This window comes from Vombatus ursinus, unplaced genomic scaffold (assembly GCF_900497805.2).
Source record: "Vombatus ursinus unplaced genomic scaffold, bare-nosed wombat genome assembly UNPS02014770.1, whole genome shotgun sequence".
In the NCBI taxonomy this organism is placed as follows: domain Eukaryota; kingdom Metazoa; phylum Chordata; class Mammalia; order Diprotodontia; family Vombatidae; genus Vombatus; species Vombatus ursinus.
The window spans coordinates 35,003,093-35,020,922 of NW_020954548.1; the positions used below are offsets into that span (position 1 = coordinate 35,003,093).

General features: G+C 43.2%; 2 protein-coding genes across 8 annotated transcripts in view; both read left to right on the forward strand.

Annotated features, from left to right (window-relative positions):
* The first annotated feature begins 1,379 nt into the window (after positions 1 to 1,379).
* Positions 1,380 to 3,285, forward strand: CUNH16orf91 (chromosome unknown C16orf91 homolog). Its single transcript, XM_027863242.1, has one exon. The coding sequence runs from the start codon at positions 1,564 to 1,566 to the stop codon at positions 1,987 to 1,989; it is 426 nt and encodes a 141-aa protein (XP_027719043.1). The 5' UTR covers positions 1,380 to 1,563; the 3' UTR covers positions 1,990 to 3,285.
* Positions 3,286 to 10,689: 7,404 nt separating this feature from the next.
* The window catches only part of UNKL (unk like zinc finger), a 118,581-nt gene continuing 111,440 nt past the window's right edge, over positions 10,690 to 17,830 (forward strand). For 5 of the 7 annotated variants that reach the window (XR_003569158.1, XM_027863235.1, XM_027863237.1 and 2 more), the window contains exons 1-2: positions 10,690 to 10,772; positions 11,924 to 12,133. Coding sequence is in view for 4 of the 7 variants with exons in the window: in XM_027863235.1 (XP_027719036.1) it covers positions 10,690 to 10,772; positions 11,924 to 12,133 (293 nt within the window). In the remaining 3 variants the exon portion in view is untranslated. The remainder of the gene's footprint in view (positions 10,773 to 11,923; positions 12,134 to 17,830) is intronic. The other 2 variants (XM_027863240.1, XM_027863241.1) reach the window with 2 other exon arrangements.

The following is a 17,830-nucleotide window of genomic DNA, read 5'->3' on the forward strand; positions in this document are numbered from 1 at the left end:
GGTTGAGTTGGGTCAAAGATAACAGAATTGGGAGATTGGGCATAGCCACAAAGGGCTGGTTGAGTGGGGGATTATAGCCTCAAGCAAACACTAGAGACTTCCTTGATAAAGTGGGAGTTCAAGGAGGGTCCAAGGTGGGATTTTCTAAGGCCCATAGACAAATGGGACCCAAATTCTTTTTGGGGTAAGGGACAAAGGTCTCAGCTTGGGCCCGTACTCCTTCAGAGTGACTGATCTGGAGTTAGGATAGATTTGAATGCAAATCCTGTCAGACATTAATTAACTATGTGATTCTGGAAAAGTCACCTAAACGCTCTGTGCCTCAGTTTCCTCATCTGTAAAATAGGGATAATGGCTATTACCTCACAAGGTTGTTATGAGGATCAAATGAGAAATGGCTATAAAGCACATTATAAATGCTATTTAATACATTTAAAAAATAAATTGTGCATGTACATTACAGAATAGCTAACCTTTGCAATGCACTTTAAGGTTTGCTATTATGATCCCCATTTTACAGATTGGGAAACTGAGGCTGAGGGAAACTGAGGCTGAGAAGGGTTAAATAACTTACCTGCAGTCACACAACTATTAAGTGTATGAGGTAGCATTCAGACTCAAGTTTTCTGGGCTCAGTCCATCATTCTAAGAAGCCAAGCTGCTTCTCAATGAGTCAGTGTTTCTGACTTCCCCCCTCCCCTGTTTGTTACGTGAATTTTAATGCTTGTTTGTAGATAATTAAGTTCATAATTTAAAAAAAAAGAAATTTTTTAAAACTTGAAAAAAATTCCTCTTGACCTTTCTACAGCCACTCCTTAAAGCCCCCCCTCTCCCATTTTTCCCTGTAGGCAATCCTTCTTATAGGCAGGCATGAGGTCGCCTGAGCACAGGGGTTGCTTCGGTGCCCTGAACTCGGTCCTTCCTTTCTCTGGGCCTCAGTTTTCCAAGCTGTAAACTAGGGATTACGTCACTGGCACCAAGAGACTCTTAAGTAAACTCTCATACAATTACATAAGTGAGATCTGCAAAGCTGGTGGTGGCAATGATATGGGCTTCTCCTGGCATATTGGGAGAGCCGCTGATACTCCCAAGGATGACTGCACCTTCTCTCGCTCGCCATTTTCTCTACATCCCTGAGGCCGGGCTTCCTCGAGCCCGTAGCATGGAGAAAAGAGGAAAAACAAAACTCCATTTCCCATCATGCTTCGGCCTCGCGTCCTCCCCACCCCGGCGTTTCCGCGCCGCGTACCACCGTTATTTCCGCTTAGCGCGGGCCCTTTCGAGTTCCTGGTTTTTGCTTCCGGAGGTGTGTTGAAGGCGGGGACGGAATCACTGGAGATAAAGAACGTAGCTAAGAAAGAAAGGGATGTGACGAAGGCGCCTGCGCCGGAAGTGACGTTTTGGAGGGCGCCGCGAGGTATGTGAGAAGGGTCAGTCGGTATTAGTGGTTCCCTGTGCTGTCGGGCTACGAGGTGAGTCCTCGCTAAGGGAGCGGGAAGGACTCCCTGCCAGCTGCATTCGCTCCACCGGAGCCGAGTCCTTGGACCAGAGTCAGGGAAGGGAATGGAGCGGAACGGAACGATGTGGGTGGCACCGGGGCGGCTCACTGGTCTCTTTCTCAGGAGTCGTCGGGCGCTGAGCCTCGTGCCTTGGGCCTCGCGGGGCTTGCTTCCTCCAGTCGGAGCCAGGGCCAAGAACGGGGTCGCGGAAGAGGAGGATGAGCTAGCTCGACCCATCCACTTCTCCTCCAGCAAGGCGAACCCGCGCCGTTGGACCGTGGAGCACTCCCTGGGAAGCGATCGTCATCGTCCCTGGTGGAAGGTCGTACCCTTGAGCGTCTCCCTTGTAGCGCTGATCTCTTGGTGCTTCTTAAGGAAGGAGACCGATGTCGATCGATGGTTGACTGAAGGCTTGGAAGGGGAGTCACCAGAAGCAGACATGGATTCCGAGCAGCCTGGAAGCCAGTCTGGCCTGGGAACTCAAACTTGATTAAGGGCGTTCCAGACACTTAGAGAAAGGTCTACCTCTGCCACCGAATTCCTGTGTGACTTTCGTCAAACCACCTTCTCATTTGGGCCTTGATTTTTCTCCTTTGTAAAATGAAGAGGTTGGAGTAAATGGATCATCAAATTCCTATCAGCTCAGACTTTCAGCCACTCTAGGATTTATAACATTTATGTTTTTCTTTTCGGGTTATCCGATGTATTGCCCAGGATTAAGAAATCCTGGAATTTCATCCTAGTGGGACATGCAGGATGTGGCCAGAAACATAGCTGTCTTCTTAGAGGGCAGAGTCAGTGACAGCAGTAGACCATCAGCAAGAGAAAGAAACTGCCCTTTGGCTCACCCAAGTTTCCTAATGAAACTTTGGAAAGGGCTTCTCAGGTCCTTTAGAAATGTTGGTATTAATTATTCTAGTAAATAACAATCGGTGCTCTTGATTGCCTTGGGGTACAAAGGACAGTGCAGAATTGCCAGCTGGATATTCATTTGCATGAAAATGCCATCCATTTTGTTTTTATAAAACAATGTGAAAATAAGTGTTACTTCTGTAGCATTGAAATAAAGTAAATAATTTGCCTTTGGGTGGTATCGTTATGTGCACCCCCTTAAAAGAAGTTCATGTCAACCATACTGACGAGTTTCCCATATCCTGTTAGGGAAGAGATTGAAATTGGTTTTAATTGTAAAATTCATTAAATGTACAATAGGATTTCCACTAACCTTTAAGGTTCCTAGTGATCCTGTATTAATTTTGGCATAGCAGTGGTGGATCATTGGCAAGTATATATTAAGCTCCTATTATGTGCCAGGCACTGTGTCCTATAAGATTCAAAGAGTCATAGAATTTGAGAGTTGGGAAGGGATCTCTGGCCTTTTACTCTAAAGCATACCTAGAGAGCAAGTTTATAGGCCTGTGGTTAGGTGATTATTATAAATATCTGACAGTGCTTTAAAGTTTGCAAACTGTAATAGGTTCTTGACCCTATTTGATCTGCAAAGCAACTCAGAGGTAGGAACTATGGGTATTATCTCCATTTTAGAGTTGAAGTGTTACTGACAGGAGCTTAGCAGATGAATGGGGGAAAGGGAACAAGTAACACATTTATATAGTGCCTACTAGTGCCAGGCACTGTGTTAAGTGCTTTTTTTTTTATTATTTCAACAAATATTACCTCATTTGAGCTTCACCACAACCTGGTGAGATAGGTGCTCTTATCCCCATTTTTTTTTTACAGTTGAAGAAACTTAAGAAAACAGTGGTTAAGTGACTTGCCCAAGGTCACAGCTAGTAAGTGTCTGAGGCTAGATCTGAACTCGTCTTCCTGACCGTAGTGCTCTATCTACTGGGCTAATACATTCCTCTGAATCAGTTTATTCCAAGTTGTTTCTTAGCAGGAAAAACAGTTGAAGTAGATTGATTTGATTCTGAATTAAAAATTAGTGGCCAAAGGTAACATTTAAGTTTAATGTACTTACAGGTTTTTTCCCTCGATGTGCATCTAGTTCAAATAATAATAGCTAGTATTTATATAGCTCTTTAAGGTTTACAAAGTGTGCTTCACAAATACATCATTTTATTCTCATTACAACTATTGAGGTAGGGGCTATTATCCCTATTGACAGTTGAGGAAACTAAGGCAGCTAGGTTAAGTGACTTGTCCAGGGTCACATAGCTGCTAAGTGTGTCTGAAGCAGGATTTGAACTCGAAGCTTCCTAACTGGGTTCATCGCTCTATCCATTACATTACCAGCTGCTTCTAGTATATAAAGATATCACCTAAAGGCAAATTATTAACATCTAGTAAAGATGCCAGTATAAGAAATAAAGGAGCAGTAAGTTTCACTTTTCGATTGTAATATTACCCTGGCTTTACTATAATGATTTTGAAGAGCTCAAAGTACTTCATATTTTATGTGTGTACATATCTGTATGCTACCCTGGTAGTGGAAAGGGTACTGTTAATTCATTTTGGTAACTGGAGAAAGTGGTGTTGTCTGATTTTACCTCAAGTTGAGTACTAAGTATAGGGTCTAGATCTTGGACTCAGGATTTCTTATCTCTGTTAGGATCATTTCTAGATCAGCAGTGTTTAAACTTGATCTGTCTTAGGACCTCATTGTTGGAGCAGATATCACTCATTTGATATTGCAGAAGACCAAGCAAAACAATTCCCCCCTCCATGAATAAGAATGGTATTGTTTTTGATGAGACTTGCTGTTTAGTTTTTATTAAATATGTAGAACTAAATTATTGAGCCATATGTAGTATGTATATGTGCATATGCACACCTACACATGTGAATATATGTGTCTATGCGCACATATATACATATGCATATACACACAAACATGTAATTATTCTCCCTGCTTGTAGGTTCTCCTATTTATGGGAACTCCTGCTTGCCTTGGGGTAAGATTTCAGTGAGTATTGTACTTTCAGACTTGCTGAACTAGGGATATATTTTGTCTGTCCCTCAAATCCAGACCTCTGCCTAAATCTCTACCTGTGCCAGCATGAATCATATTAGACAAGGATTTAGCAACCATCTAAATTTTTTTTTTCACGTGAAGTGTGGGAAATAAAATGATAGCAATAAAGAGACAGTGAGCAGTGGAGGGTTAACAATTCCTTTGGACTGTAAGAGGCCAGTGGCTAATCCTGTCACCTACCAAGGCTAAATTGGCTTCTTGTTTCAGCTATGTTCCAAAGCGAGAAGAAATCACCACATCAACTTAATGAATATAATAACTTTGAGCTAATACCACTTTAAGAGGTGAGTGAGGGGAAATGCAAAGTTCGACTTGGCCAGTCTACAGTCTCCTCATGCATGCACCATGGAGGGTAGGGGAAGCAGTAGGTAAGAGGTTTTGATTTCCATTGACTGACCAAAGCTTGTCTGGCAGAAGAGAGGCAGAGATGACCCTTGCTGCCTGTTGGATGGTGGGTAACAGTAATGACTGCTCATTCCAGTTTCTGGCCTCTCACTCCTAGATACCTTTAAATCAAAATCCCAGAAATCCAGATTCCAACAAATGTCACCAACTAGTGAGACCTGGGACAATGTCTGCTTGAGTTCCTGGTCTCCATAGCAGCACTATTCAGGTAAGGAGCCCATGTAACTAGGATTCCACAGGCATATGGGTCCTTTTTGTCTTTGGGACTACGTCTGATAGTATCGCTGGGTCAAAGAGTAAAGTTTAGTGCCTTCTTAGGAATATTTTCAAATATTTGATTGCCATTTCTTATCTCTCTGCTGTGAGTCTGTGCTGGCACTTGATTTTTGCCACCCCCATGAGACTGATATCCTTTTAAAAACTTCCTTGCACTAGGAATCTATCCGCACTCAATCAGAGTGCTTTTGGGGGGATAATCGTGCTGTAGACGCATAACTCTTTAGTAAATGAAGTCCAAGATTGTTCTCCAAAGTGAAATTTTCCTCTCTAGGCATTGTAGGACCATGAATTCCATGAACACATCTCTTTATATTTGTGAGAAAAGGTAAGGTTACTGGTATGGTTAAAGATGGAGCATTGTATGTGAAGAGGACTGTGGCACTGTGAGAAAGAGGGTAGAGGAGCACTGTGAGAGAGGAGAGGGTAGATATTAAGGTTTTTGAGATGATGGGTCATTATGGTGATATGAGAGGACCATGTATTTATGAACAGGCTACAGATGGCTTTGTTTAAGAAAGTAATTGCGACAGAGCTGGAGAACTGGGTTTAAATATCCCACCTCTGATATTTACACCTGGATCATTCCCCTGTTTTTAGCAACCAATGAAGAAGCAGACTGTTAATGAAATAACTGGCCAGCTAGGGAATGTAATATGTACTTTGGATACCAGCTATTGTTACCTTTGGGTCAAATGGCAATGACAGGCCAGTCGGCCATGTGCAAGCTTTTCTGAAGGCTGCAGTATCCCACTGCTCTACAGAGGTTGATAACATGTAAACTCTTAGACTGCTCCCCTACCCCACTCCTCACTCCTAGTTCTTTCCCACTTGTGGGCAGAGCAGCTGGCTCTGGGTTCCATGTAGATCTAGTATATGACCAATAATATGCTAAACAATGACTAAAATAGGAAAATCTCAGCTACTCTGATACCTTAACCCTCATTAGGGAAACCTGCTGTTTCATTCGTAGGACTTAGACTTCACTTTTGAAGGTAAGATGATGTAGTAAAACTAAAGAAGTTTCCAAACAGCAATACTGTAAAGAAACCACTTGATCTATTAATCCTCATCCTTCCACTGGCTACCCTGACTTCCCAGAGCACAGGAAAGAAATAGGACTAGGGGAAGGAAGGTTTGCAATTCACAGATATCCCCTTGAGAAGCATTGGGAGAAAATAGTGTGGAAATGCAGGTGTTTGAACTGCCTCCTGCTGGTCACATCAAAGCAGGTCCCTTGGCAACTGACAGTTTACTACAGTCTCACTCTAGTAAGGCCAATCAATCAATGTGTAATTATTAAGCACTTACTATGTGCCAGGCACTGTTATGTGCTAGGCATACAAGTTCGAAGAATGAAACTACCTATGTGCAAGCACACTTGCCTGCAAAACTAGCCCTGACTGGTCCCCAACTTGTTGCGAAGTTTCATCTCACAAAAGAACTCACACCTGGTTGGTTCTTAGAAACCACCATACATGTCTGTGGGGATTGGGAGGGGGGCACTGTGTCTGCTGTGTGAATGAGTAGAACAGGGGAAGTTCTTAGCGTGTGTGAAGGGGATATCATTGATTGTGTATGAATGGGGGCAGAGGCATTGGGTGAATGTGAGAGAGGCAAAGGATGGGTTACTGTTTTGGAGGGGTTGGTGTACTGGCATTTAGAAACTTGTAAAGTACATAGTACAAATACTCTTATTACCATTTTACAGGTGAGGAAAATGAGACTTAGCAAAAGGAATTAAGTGGCTGCCTCTGGCCTAATGTGTCCGAAGCAGGATCTGGACCCACATCTGGACTCCAGGGCCATCATTTCTTCCACTGTTGTAGATTTAGAGTTGGAAGGGCCCTCGAAGTCATTCGCCTACCCCTAATTTTATACAGGAGGAAACTAAAGCCCAGAGAATTTAAATGACTTGCCCAAGGTCATGCAAGTAGTAAGCATTGTAATTTTTCCTCTACTCCATACCAGCTCATAAAATTAGAATGTATGACTGTCAATACCACTGGGAGACATCCTATGCAGTCAAGAAATGGGAGGTAAAACTGAAAGGGCAGGTTGAGGCTAGCCTATGGAGGGCCTTGAATGCTGAGATAAGCAATTTGAGATTTGTCCTTTGTAAGCAATGGGGAGACCTTGAAGTTTCTTAAGTAGAGGATAAAAACTACTTGGCAAGACACTTGATGCTAGCTGTGTGACCCTGGGCAAGTCACTTAACCCCAATTGCCTCCAAAAAAAAATGACAAAACTACTTGGCAGCTCCCTGAAACTGGTTGAGCATTGGCTCAACAGGGTCTCTTTCAGCTTCAACTCGTGATCTTAAGGCAGCTAGAATGAGGGTTGGCTGGGTGTACCCTGTCGCAAGAGGGATTGATTGGAGGAACACTGTGAGATGTGGGACTTTGTCTAGCATTCCCCCCTTGGCTTCTCTTTTCAAGCTCCATGACACCTTTCCCTCCCAATCTACTTGCAGAGCAGGGAAGACTTTGCTTCCTATTTTACTTAGTAAATAAAGGCTAGCCATTGTGAGCTTCTAATGTACTCAAAACTCCTTTTCATTATCCCTAGTCTCTAGTACTTTATTTCAGTCTCCTTATCTCAATCAGGCTGTTTTCAGCTTGGGTGGGTTCACCCCTCCTTAGGCAACCAGACGGCTCCCTGCTCCCAGGAGGCTCACTATATTGATGCCAAACTTATTGTGGACACCTGATGGAATTAGTCCACTCCTGAGCTCAAGAGATCCACCAACCTAGGCCTCCATGGTAGCTGGGAATACAGGTTGTACCTGGCACAGCCCTGGCACAAATGATCTTTTAACTGCTAAATTTATTGGCCTTTTCTCTGCTGTCATTCCTCATGACTTCCTGCTTCTGACACTGTTGGCCAGTTCTTGTTCCAGGATAGTGTCTTCTCTCTCAGCTTTCCTTACACTGCTCTTCTTTGGTTTTACTTCTCTGATTGCTCCTTTCCTAGTCTCTTTTGCTTGATCATAGAAGTATAGACTTAAAGATGAAAGGGACTTAGAGCCATCATAGGTTATGCAATTAAATGTCTACAAGAAGATTTGAACTCGGGTCTCTTGACTCCAAGTCCAGTGCACTATCTACTAGTCCGTTATACTTATCTGGTAGATGCTGGATCAGTATATGCCTTCTGCCTCCTAACTGTGGCTGTCCCAGAAGGCATTGACTTCGGCTTCTTCCCTTTTTACATTCTTTATCTTGGTGATCTCATCAGCTCCCTTGGGATCTATTTATTTATTTATTTTGGTGAGGCAGTTGGGGTTAGGTGACTTGTCCAGAGTCACACAGCTAGTTTTAACTCAGGCCCTTCTGACTTCAGGGCTGGTGCTCTATCCATTTTGCCACCTAGCTGCCCCCTCAATTCTTAGATTTATTCAAATGATTCCCAAGTCTGTATATCCATCCCAAATCTCTTCTCAATTATAGTCCCACATGACCTATTTCTTGCTGAACATCTCGATCTGAATGTCTTTTTTTTTATCTTAAAATCACCATGTTTAAAACTAAACCCATTCCCTACATTCCTCTAATATCTCCTTTCAAACCCCTATTTGTCCTGAGGGTGATTCCATTCTTACCATCCCCAGTTTGACATCTCTGAAGTATGCTTGACTCTTCTCTTGGTTTCATAGCTAATCAGTTGATATACGTTGTCAGTTCTACCTCTGTAAGATGTGTCCTATCTGTCCTCTTCAAATTCATGGCCACTACACTCATTTGGGCCCTTATTACCTTGATGACTGATTAACAGTCTGTTAATTGTTCCCCAATTTTACAGTCTCTACGTACCTGCCAAAATTATTTCCCTAATACATAGATTTCACCAATGTGCTTTCCCTGCTCCAAAATTTTCAGTGGTTTCTTATTTGTCTCTTATGGTAAAATAACACTCCTCAGCTTGGCATCTAAAGCTTTTCCCAGAATGGCTCCAGCCTACCTTCCCAGGCTTGTTTCATGCTACTCCATTTCAGATGCTCTTTGTTTCAGCTAAACTGGCCCTTTTGCTTTTCTCCAAAGTCACATTTCACATCCCTTCTTTCATGCCTGGAAAGCACTTCCTCTTTACATTGACTTCTTAGAATTCTATCTTCTTTCATGGCTCAGCTCTAGCAATACCTCCCAGATGTCCTTGTTCCAGCTAGTTTAGCATTCTCTTCTATTTGTGATAAGTTTCTCATCTGCTTATCTATTGCATCCCTTACAAGAATGTATGCATATTTGCTGAGGGCAGGGACTCTCGCATTTGTTTTTGTGAGGCTGTCACCTAGCTCAGTGCCTTGCATATGGCTGGCAATTAATAAATGCTTTTTCAATGTTGAAACAAAGAGGTACGGAGTGTTAGGAGAGGCTACAATGTATCTAAATGGTTGCTAATGGTGCAATGGATAGAGCTACCTGTGTGACTCTGGGCAAATCACTTAACCTCAGTTTCCTTAACTATAAAATAGGAGTAATGCCTGGAAGGGTTGCTTAGGATCAAATGAAATCATATTTGCAAAAAAGGCTTAGCCACAGTATCGAGCACGTAGTAAAGCCTATATAAACTTGTCAATTCCCTTCCGTACTATAAGGCACGGTGTCTGGTGGGCAAAGAGTACTAGTAGGTTTATGAATGGGATGGGGCAGTTTTCATGTGAAGGAGAACGCTCACACACAGTTGGCTTCATCTCCGTGCTTTTGCTTTCTCGGCATCTTCAGTAAATATTTAATAAATGCTCACTGACTAACGAGAGGATGAGAGCAATGAGTGTTGGGGAGAAGGCAGGGCATTGATTGTGATAGGTATGTGGTTACTGCGTGAGAGAGAGAGTGAGTGTGTGCGTGTGTGTGTGAGTGTGAGAGAGAGAGAGAGAGACGGCTTACGCCTGGCCTTTCTCTTCTTTCTCACTGATGGGGCTGTCTGCTTCGCAGACAGCGTTCTCACGCTCGCTCTCTTTGGTTGGGGGGGGGGTTTGACAGCCGCGAGCTGGGGGTCCCCTGAGGCTGTGGCGCGCGGCGTCCTGGCACCAGCGTGGAGGGGCAGCCCGGCACCAGCAGAGGTGGTCACTCAGGAGGGGGCTCTAGCCCCGGGCACAGGTCCAGATATGGGCTGCCTCGGGGGTGTGGCCTGCAGGGGCAGAGAGAAAGGGGCGTGGCCTCCGATCTCAGCCTCCCGGCCTTTGGGCGGTGTCATTCACGGCGGGGGCGTGGTATCTGCGAGCAGTTGGGCTGGGCGACGTGGGGGGCCTCAAGGTAGTGGGTGTGGTCACTGGGTGTGGCCGTTTCAGGCGGGGGCGTGGCCTCCGGGCGCGGGAGGGGGCCTACGAGCCTTCCAGGACGGGGGCGGGGTCCAGTGTCCGCCCGGGCTGGCGGGCGCGTGGGTGGGCGGGAGGGGGTGGGGGGCCTGGTGGGCTTGGCGAAGAGTGTAGGAGTAGGGGAGGTGGGGGGGAGATCCGGAGGGGGCGGAGGCGGGTCCGACCGGCGCATGCGCGCTGCATTGTTTTGACTGAAAATGCCGTCGGTTTCGAAAGCGGCGGCGGCGGCGGTGGCGCTGAGCGGATCCCCTCCCCAGACGGAGAAACCGACTCATTACAGGTCAGTGTCCCGTGCCGCCCCCTACCGCCCGGGGCTGTCGCCGTCGTAGCCGCAGCCGCCTCCGCCACGACAGGCGGGAAGCGGCCTCGCGCGCCCCCGCCCCCGCCGCCGAGCGCTTCGGCCCGCGCGCCCGCGTCCCCCGCTCTCCTCCCCCCAGCTCCCGGTCCTCCTCGCATCTCGGCCTCGCGGGCTGCGGGGCTTCCCCGCTCTGAGATGGAGGCGGTGGCGCGGCGCGGCGCGTTGCGGGGCGGGGCGGCTGGAGCGCTCCCGAGGCCTCCGAGCAGCCGCCGCCGCCTCCGTCCTCCCCGCCCTCCCCTCCCCCCGCCCGTGGAGCCGCCTCCCAGCCCGCCCCTCCCCCAGGCCTCTCCGCCCGCTGGACGCCTGAGCTCAGGGCCGGGCCGGGCCGGGCCGCCCCACTCCCCGCCGAATACCCTGAACTTCCTGCCTAGTGGCCCTTACACGGCCTCCCGGCCTTTCCCCAGCCCACCTGGGCCCGTGGCGTGCAGCCCTTCTTCCCGCGTCCCGGGGCTCCGGGGTCTTCCCTTCTACCTCGCCTGCCCACTCTCCCTCTCGTGGCTGCCACCCTGCTATTTCCCTATCCCCTTCCTCTGCCGGGGGGCCCCAGATGCCAGGCCTAAAGTGCCAACCTTTACCTTCATCCACACCCCTCACACACCCCCTCTTTCTTTCATTTAAAAAGTGCTGAAAGCTACATTGGTGTTAACCAAAATTTTTCAAAATCTGCCTTCGGGACAGTTTAGGAGCTGGCTTCGTAGTTTAATTCTGTATATTCTGAAGGAATCGGGTGTGGATGGATGGGAGGGGTGTGCTTTTTTTCCCCGCCTTGCTGCATTTAATGCAGACCTATGCCTGGGGGGATTCTCTTTCCCTCTCCATCCGTTGCCGTGTAGTTGAAGATAGATGGCTCATAGGTCTATTTTAAGTAGGAATTCCCTTTCTAAGTTTGGCGGTGGTCATTAAAAAACCATTAAGCAATTAACATGAAGTTGCTGGGTCCTAATAAAGTTACATTGTTTTACACACAGTTTAGACTGACAATGAGAACTCTTAAGTTATCAAGCAAACACTGCATCAAATGTATAGTACTTCCCTCCAGCTGAAACGACTTGTAATACCATTTATCTTTTTAGGTATCTAAAGGAATTTAGGACAGAACAGTGCCCCCTGTTTTTGCAGCACAAGTGTACACAACACAGACCATTTACCTGTTTTCATTGGCATTTCCTAAATCAGCGTCGCCGTAGACCCATCCGAAGGCGTGATGGAACTTTTAATTATAGTCCTGATGTATATTGTACAAAATATGATGAGACTACAGGAATTTGTCCGGATGGTGATGAGTAAGTGTATAACTTTCTTTTTGTACTTTTAGTACGTTATGGTGATTATCAAAGTGATTTTAATAATAGTTTGCATCTTACCTGGACAAAGACAATTCTTAGTCATCACATTGGAAGGTGAAGAAAGAAGCTTTAAAGATTTTAAGTAAAATTAATGACTTACCATAGAGTATTTATCTAGTGTTTGAAACTCTGCATTTTTAAGGTTTTAAAAGTACACCAAGAATTCCCTCTTTTGTTACTCTGTTGTTACTCGTATTGCTTATACAGTTGATAATAGGTCAGCATATGTTGACGGTGGACTTTAAAACTTTTAGCAGTTTAAAAGAATTGAGTTTCCTCTCCATATCTGTAGTAATGAAATTAAAACTGTTTTCACAAAAATGTTATAAAATTATTTCTTTTGTGATTAGTAAAGTACAAATTAACATGAATTTAAAAATAGAAAACAAAACTGAAAACTGCTCACCCACAAAAAGTTTACTGCATAAAGTAACTGAATTGAAGTGGAAGTGACCGTTACTGTCACTGACTTTCAGAGAGTGAATTGAAAATTGATGATTTTATGAAAAAAAAACAAAACAAAACCAAACAACTTTGTATTGAACCAAGTCACAGTTCTTCTGTATTGTTTTGACACTTAATAAGTACCTTTGGTATGCTTTCCAAAATGTGCAACCTGTAAAAGGGAGGTATACTCTCTTGCTTTCTGCAGAGAAGGTCTTTTTCAGGGACCAATTACTAAAAAAAAATCTTGAGCTACAGTTGTTAGTCTGGTAAGGATAAACTTTGTATATTATTATTTTTAAAAATTTTAATCATTTCTTCTGTGGACCTTTAATGAATATAATAATATCATTGTAGTCTGTAAAAGATGCATTTGGTATTTCTGCTTTTCTGCATTTGTTCCTGAAATTTTTATGCCCTGATATGTAGTTAGTTTTTGTAGAAGTGGCATGCACAGCTGGGAAATCCTTTCTATTTCCATTCAGTAATATCTGGAGGTCTGTCATATCTCACTTTTCTAAAACTGTGTTCTGGTCCTTCAGTTTTTTGGTTGTTTTTTTTTGTTTGTTTGTTGATTTTTTGGTTAAATTTATCTAGATCTGAGAGAGGTAGTAAAGTATTCCACTATTAGAGTTTTCCTGTCTCTTTTTCCCTGTAACTCATTTAACTTTTCCCTTAAGTATTTAAATGCTGTTCCATTTGGTGCTTATGTTTAATACTGATATTCATTGTCTATGGTACTTTTCAGCAAAATGTAGTTTCCCTTTTATTTTTTAAAATTGGGTCTTTTGTAAAAAACTGTTGCTTTTTCTGAGATCATGGTTACAATCCCTCCCTTTTTTTAATGGTAGCTGAAGCATAATCTGTTTTGCTTCAGCCCCTTATTTTAACTCTTGTGTGCATTTTTCTGTTTCAAGTATGTTTCATGTAAACAACATGTTGGATTCTTCTTTCTCATCTGTTTTCTATCTTTTTCTGTTTTATGAGTGAGTTCATCCCATTCACAATTATGATTTTTGATTTTGTATTTCACTTCATTCTGTTCTCTTATACTTTCTTTCTCTTTGGTTCCTGTTTCTTTTTTATGAAGAAGAGAGCAATGAGAGACAAGGAGTAAGCTCAGAACTAGTGCTCTAGTTTTGGTGTAATATGCTTCTGTTTCTTTTCCCCTCTTCTCTTTCCCTTATGTATAACCTAATAACAGCTTCTTGTCTTTTTTTTCCCTTTCTTTTAAGCCTCTCTTTGAAATCCACCCTTCTAAGAAAAGTTTGTTTTGCTTATGAGTAAACCCTCCCTTTATTTTCTGTCTTATTTTCCCTTTCCCTTCTCCACCTTTCTTCCTGTTTTCCTCTTGAGTGAATTCTTTTTCTGTATTCAGTTTTATTTCTTTGACTAATTCAGATGAGACTGAGGTTCAAGTGTCTCCTGTTCCCCTTCACCCCTCACTAATTGTTTGTGTAAACTTCTACTTGCGCACCTCAATTATGTGAGGTAATTTTCTCTATTTTTCCTATCTGTTTCTTCACCTCCACCAATATATTCCTCTTTCCTAACCTTCCCATGCTTTTAAGATCATCAGAATATAACAGAACCATTCCTAGGCTCTCTAAACAGATGCTCTTTATGACCTCTGATGATGATAGGATTTGGAGGGGACATGAATCTTATCTCTCTATATTAGGATACAAACAGTTTATTCTTACTTAGTCCCATATAACTGTGTGCTCATGTTTATCTTTTTTTGTTTCTCTTGATTCTTGTGTTTTCATTTCAAAGTTTTTATGTAGCTCAGATCTTTTAGGAATGTTTAAAAGTCCACTCTTTCATTGAAGGTCTGTTTTTTCCTTTAGAATTATGCTCAGTTTTGCTATATAAGTTATTCTTGGTTGTAAGCCTATATATCTTTTCTCTTCTGGAATATCATATTTCAAGTTCTCTGCTCTTTTGTACTGGTGGCTATGGAGTTTTCCTGACTATGGCTTTTTAGTACTTGAATTCTTTCTTTCTTGCTGTTTGCAGTATTTTTTCTTTGACTTGGAACCTTTGAATTTTAGCTTTAACTTTCCTAGAAGTTTTTATTTTGTGTTTTCTTTTAGGAGGTGACCAGTAGATGCTTTCACTTTCTATTGTGCCCTCTGGCTGTGAGTTATCTGAATAGTTTTCTTTCAAGATTTCTTGAAATATTATGGCGGGCTTCTTTTTTTAGTCGAAGCTTTCAGGTAGTCTGGTGATTCTTGACATTTTTTTTCCTTGATATATTTTCTACCTCACTTTTTGCAATGAGTTACCTTACAGTTTCTTCTAATTTTTTTCAGTCTTTAGAATTTGAATATTTCTTGATTCATGGAAACTTGTCTTATGGAGACATTAGCTTCTATTTTGGTGTATATTCTAATTTTCAGCTAGTTTTTTCCCCCTTGAGTAAGATTTTATATCCCTTGTTCCAAGCTGTTAATTATATTTCCAAATTTTTGTTCCATAACACTAACTTCAGGGCAGCTAGGTGGTGCAGTGGATAGAGCACTGGCCCTGGAGTCAGGAGGACCAGCCTCAGACACTTAACACTTACTAGCAGTGTGACCCTGGGCAAGTCACTTAACCCCATTGCCTAGCCAAAAAAAAAAAAATCGATGCCATAACACTAATTTCCTTTCCCAGTTTTTTCCTCTACTGCTCTCATTTGGTTTTCAAAAAATATTTTGTAGCTTTTTTTTTTTAAAGCCTTGCTTCATCTTTTTCAGGAATTATAGTTGAATTTGTTCCCAAGCTGTGTTTTACTTTGAGGTTTTACTTGTAGATGTTTTGAAGTCAGCTTTCTTCTTTTGGGTTTGTGTCTTGAGTGTCCTTGTCATCATAATAGTCTGTATGGTGGGATTCTTTTTTTGTTTTGTTTTGTTGATGTTAGGGCTAGGCTATGGGTGCTTCTGGGAGGGTAATGTCTGGGCTGAACTTTTGTCCTCTTGGGTCCTATTACTGGTTTCTTGGGGTTTTATTGAGTGTTGTATTAGTCAAAGTTCTTAAGGACAGTTCAGACTGGGGACCTGCAAGGTTTTAGTGCTCCCAAAGTGATCCGATCCTGGGCAAAGTCTGATCATCACCTTTCTGGTCTGAGCTCTGTAAGTTCCTGACTTGGGTGTAGGTTTGCATAATACTCCTGTTGGCTTGCCCCTGATTGGAAGTTCTAGGAGATGTCTACTGGACTAAGTGTTGATCAGGCAGCTGGAAAGCACTGCTGGTTCAGAGTGATAGAACTGTAGGTTCTTCTTTGGTCTAAGATTCTTTCCCTGGCTGTTACACTGGGGACTTTAGCATAGGCTGGAGGCTGGAACTGACACCTTACTCTGTTCCTGGGGTCTGAGACACACAGTTGATGTTTACTTCTGAACTTGTTCCTTACTTAGTGCATGGCATAGAGTTGGTGACAGTTTCTCAACCTTGGAAGCTCATCCTGGGTGCAGATCCCCACTTCACTCTACCCTGGATCTGTGACCCAGAACTGGGTAATGAATGACAGAGCTGCCCAGTTGACACCTGTTCTTGCATCCTGCATGAGGTCGGGGTTCTCTATATATGTTTGGGACTTTGATGCATAGCTTAGATCCTAATTCCTGTACACCATGGTATCCCTGGCCAGAACGCATCCTCTGCATCAGTAATATCTATAGACTTCTCTATCTCTCTTGCTGACCTTGACTTGGAAATATAGGTCACTGTGATTTTTTTCCCTTGGGTTTCCCAGTCGGGCAAGAAAATGAGCATTTCTGTAGCACTTACTATATGCCAGGCATTGTTAAATACTTGACAGATATCTCATTTGATCCTAGTGACTTGCCCAGAGTTACAGCTAGTCAGTGTCTAAAGACAGATTTGAGAGAGAAAATAATCACTGCCTATAAAGAGTTTTACATTTTACTTGGGGCATGAAGCATGTACATGGATAAATAGAGTAAGAGGCAGTTTGAAGAAAGAGAACGGTGACAATTGATGGCTCACATAAAACTTTATGGAAGAGGTGACAGGAAGCAGAGGTAAGAAGGGAGAGCATCCCAGGCATGGGGACAGCCAATGGAAAGGCATGGGATTGGGAGTTGGGGTGTCTTTTTGTGAGAAACAGTAAGGAGAATTGTTTCTAAATTGTAAGCAGAGGGGAGTAATTTCTAAGACCTAGGTTTAAGTCTTGCCTCTGATTCATATTGGGTGTGTGCACTGAGTAACTCTCAGAAAGTATTCATAGAAAAGAAGGTACTGTCATGAATTGGTAGAGGGAGGTTCCTCATCTGGGAGTTCCCTATACTAATGAAATCACAGGTTCATTCACTGTTTTCAAATCATTTATGTAAACCTTTTTGAACCTAAGGAAGCAAATGAGGTCAAAAGGATGAAAATAGAGGGAAAGGAGGTCCTGGGACAGAGCCAGGGGGAACACTAATGCTAAGGAGGTGGGAAATGGATAATGAGCCATTGAGGTCTGATTCTGATTGTAGGTATTGGGGGTGGACTTAGTAATTAAAGAGAGCTTGAAGATGTGTGAGAGGGAATAATGAATAATAATAATAATTCTTTCTATTTGGAGGGAATAGATGGAGGGCACAAGTGAAGGTTTGATCTTGGCAAGAAGGGCCACTTCTTTCTCAGAAATAAGGATAAAGGAGGACAGTTTAGGTGAAGATATTGAAGGATTTTGAGGTATGGAATAAGGAGATGAGGGAGATCATGATAGATGACTTTGATAAAAATACCATAGTTGGTAAAAGACATTTGAGAGATGAAAAGGTGAGTTGACTGCTTGAGAACCCTACAATACCTGCTAAAGGGAGTGAAAGAGAGCCAATCTGGGAAGAATAAAAGGATTGCTATGCAGCATTGAGAACCCAGTTGAGATTAGATGAATTGCATTTATAATGGACCTGGTCTGCATAGTGGTGTGAAGGAGGTTGGGGGAGGGAATGGTCTGGGATTGAGGATTTGACAGGGTGTGAATGAAGGCTAGGAGGCAAGAGAGTGGAAGGTGGAGATCAATGTTGTAGTTGAATTGGTTAATCATAAATAGGGTCAAGATTAAACGGTGAAAGTGAGACCAGATTAAGCACTGGACTTGGGAGAATAGGGAGAGATGGAGAAACTGGAGACTAGTAAAGAAAAAGTTAGGGAGGAGTGAATAGATGGCAGACCAGATAATTATTAGATAAG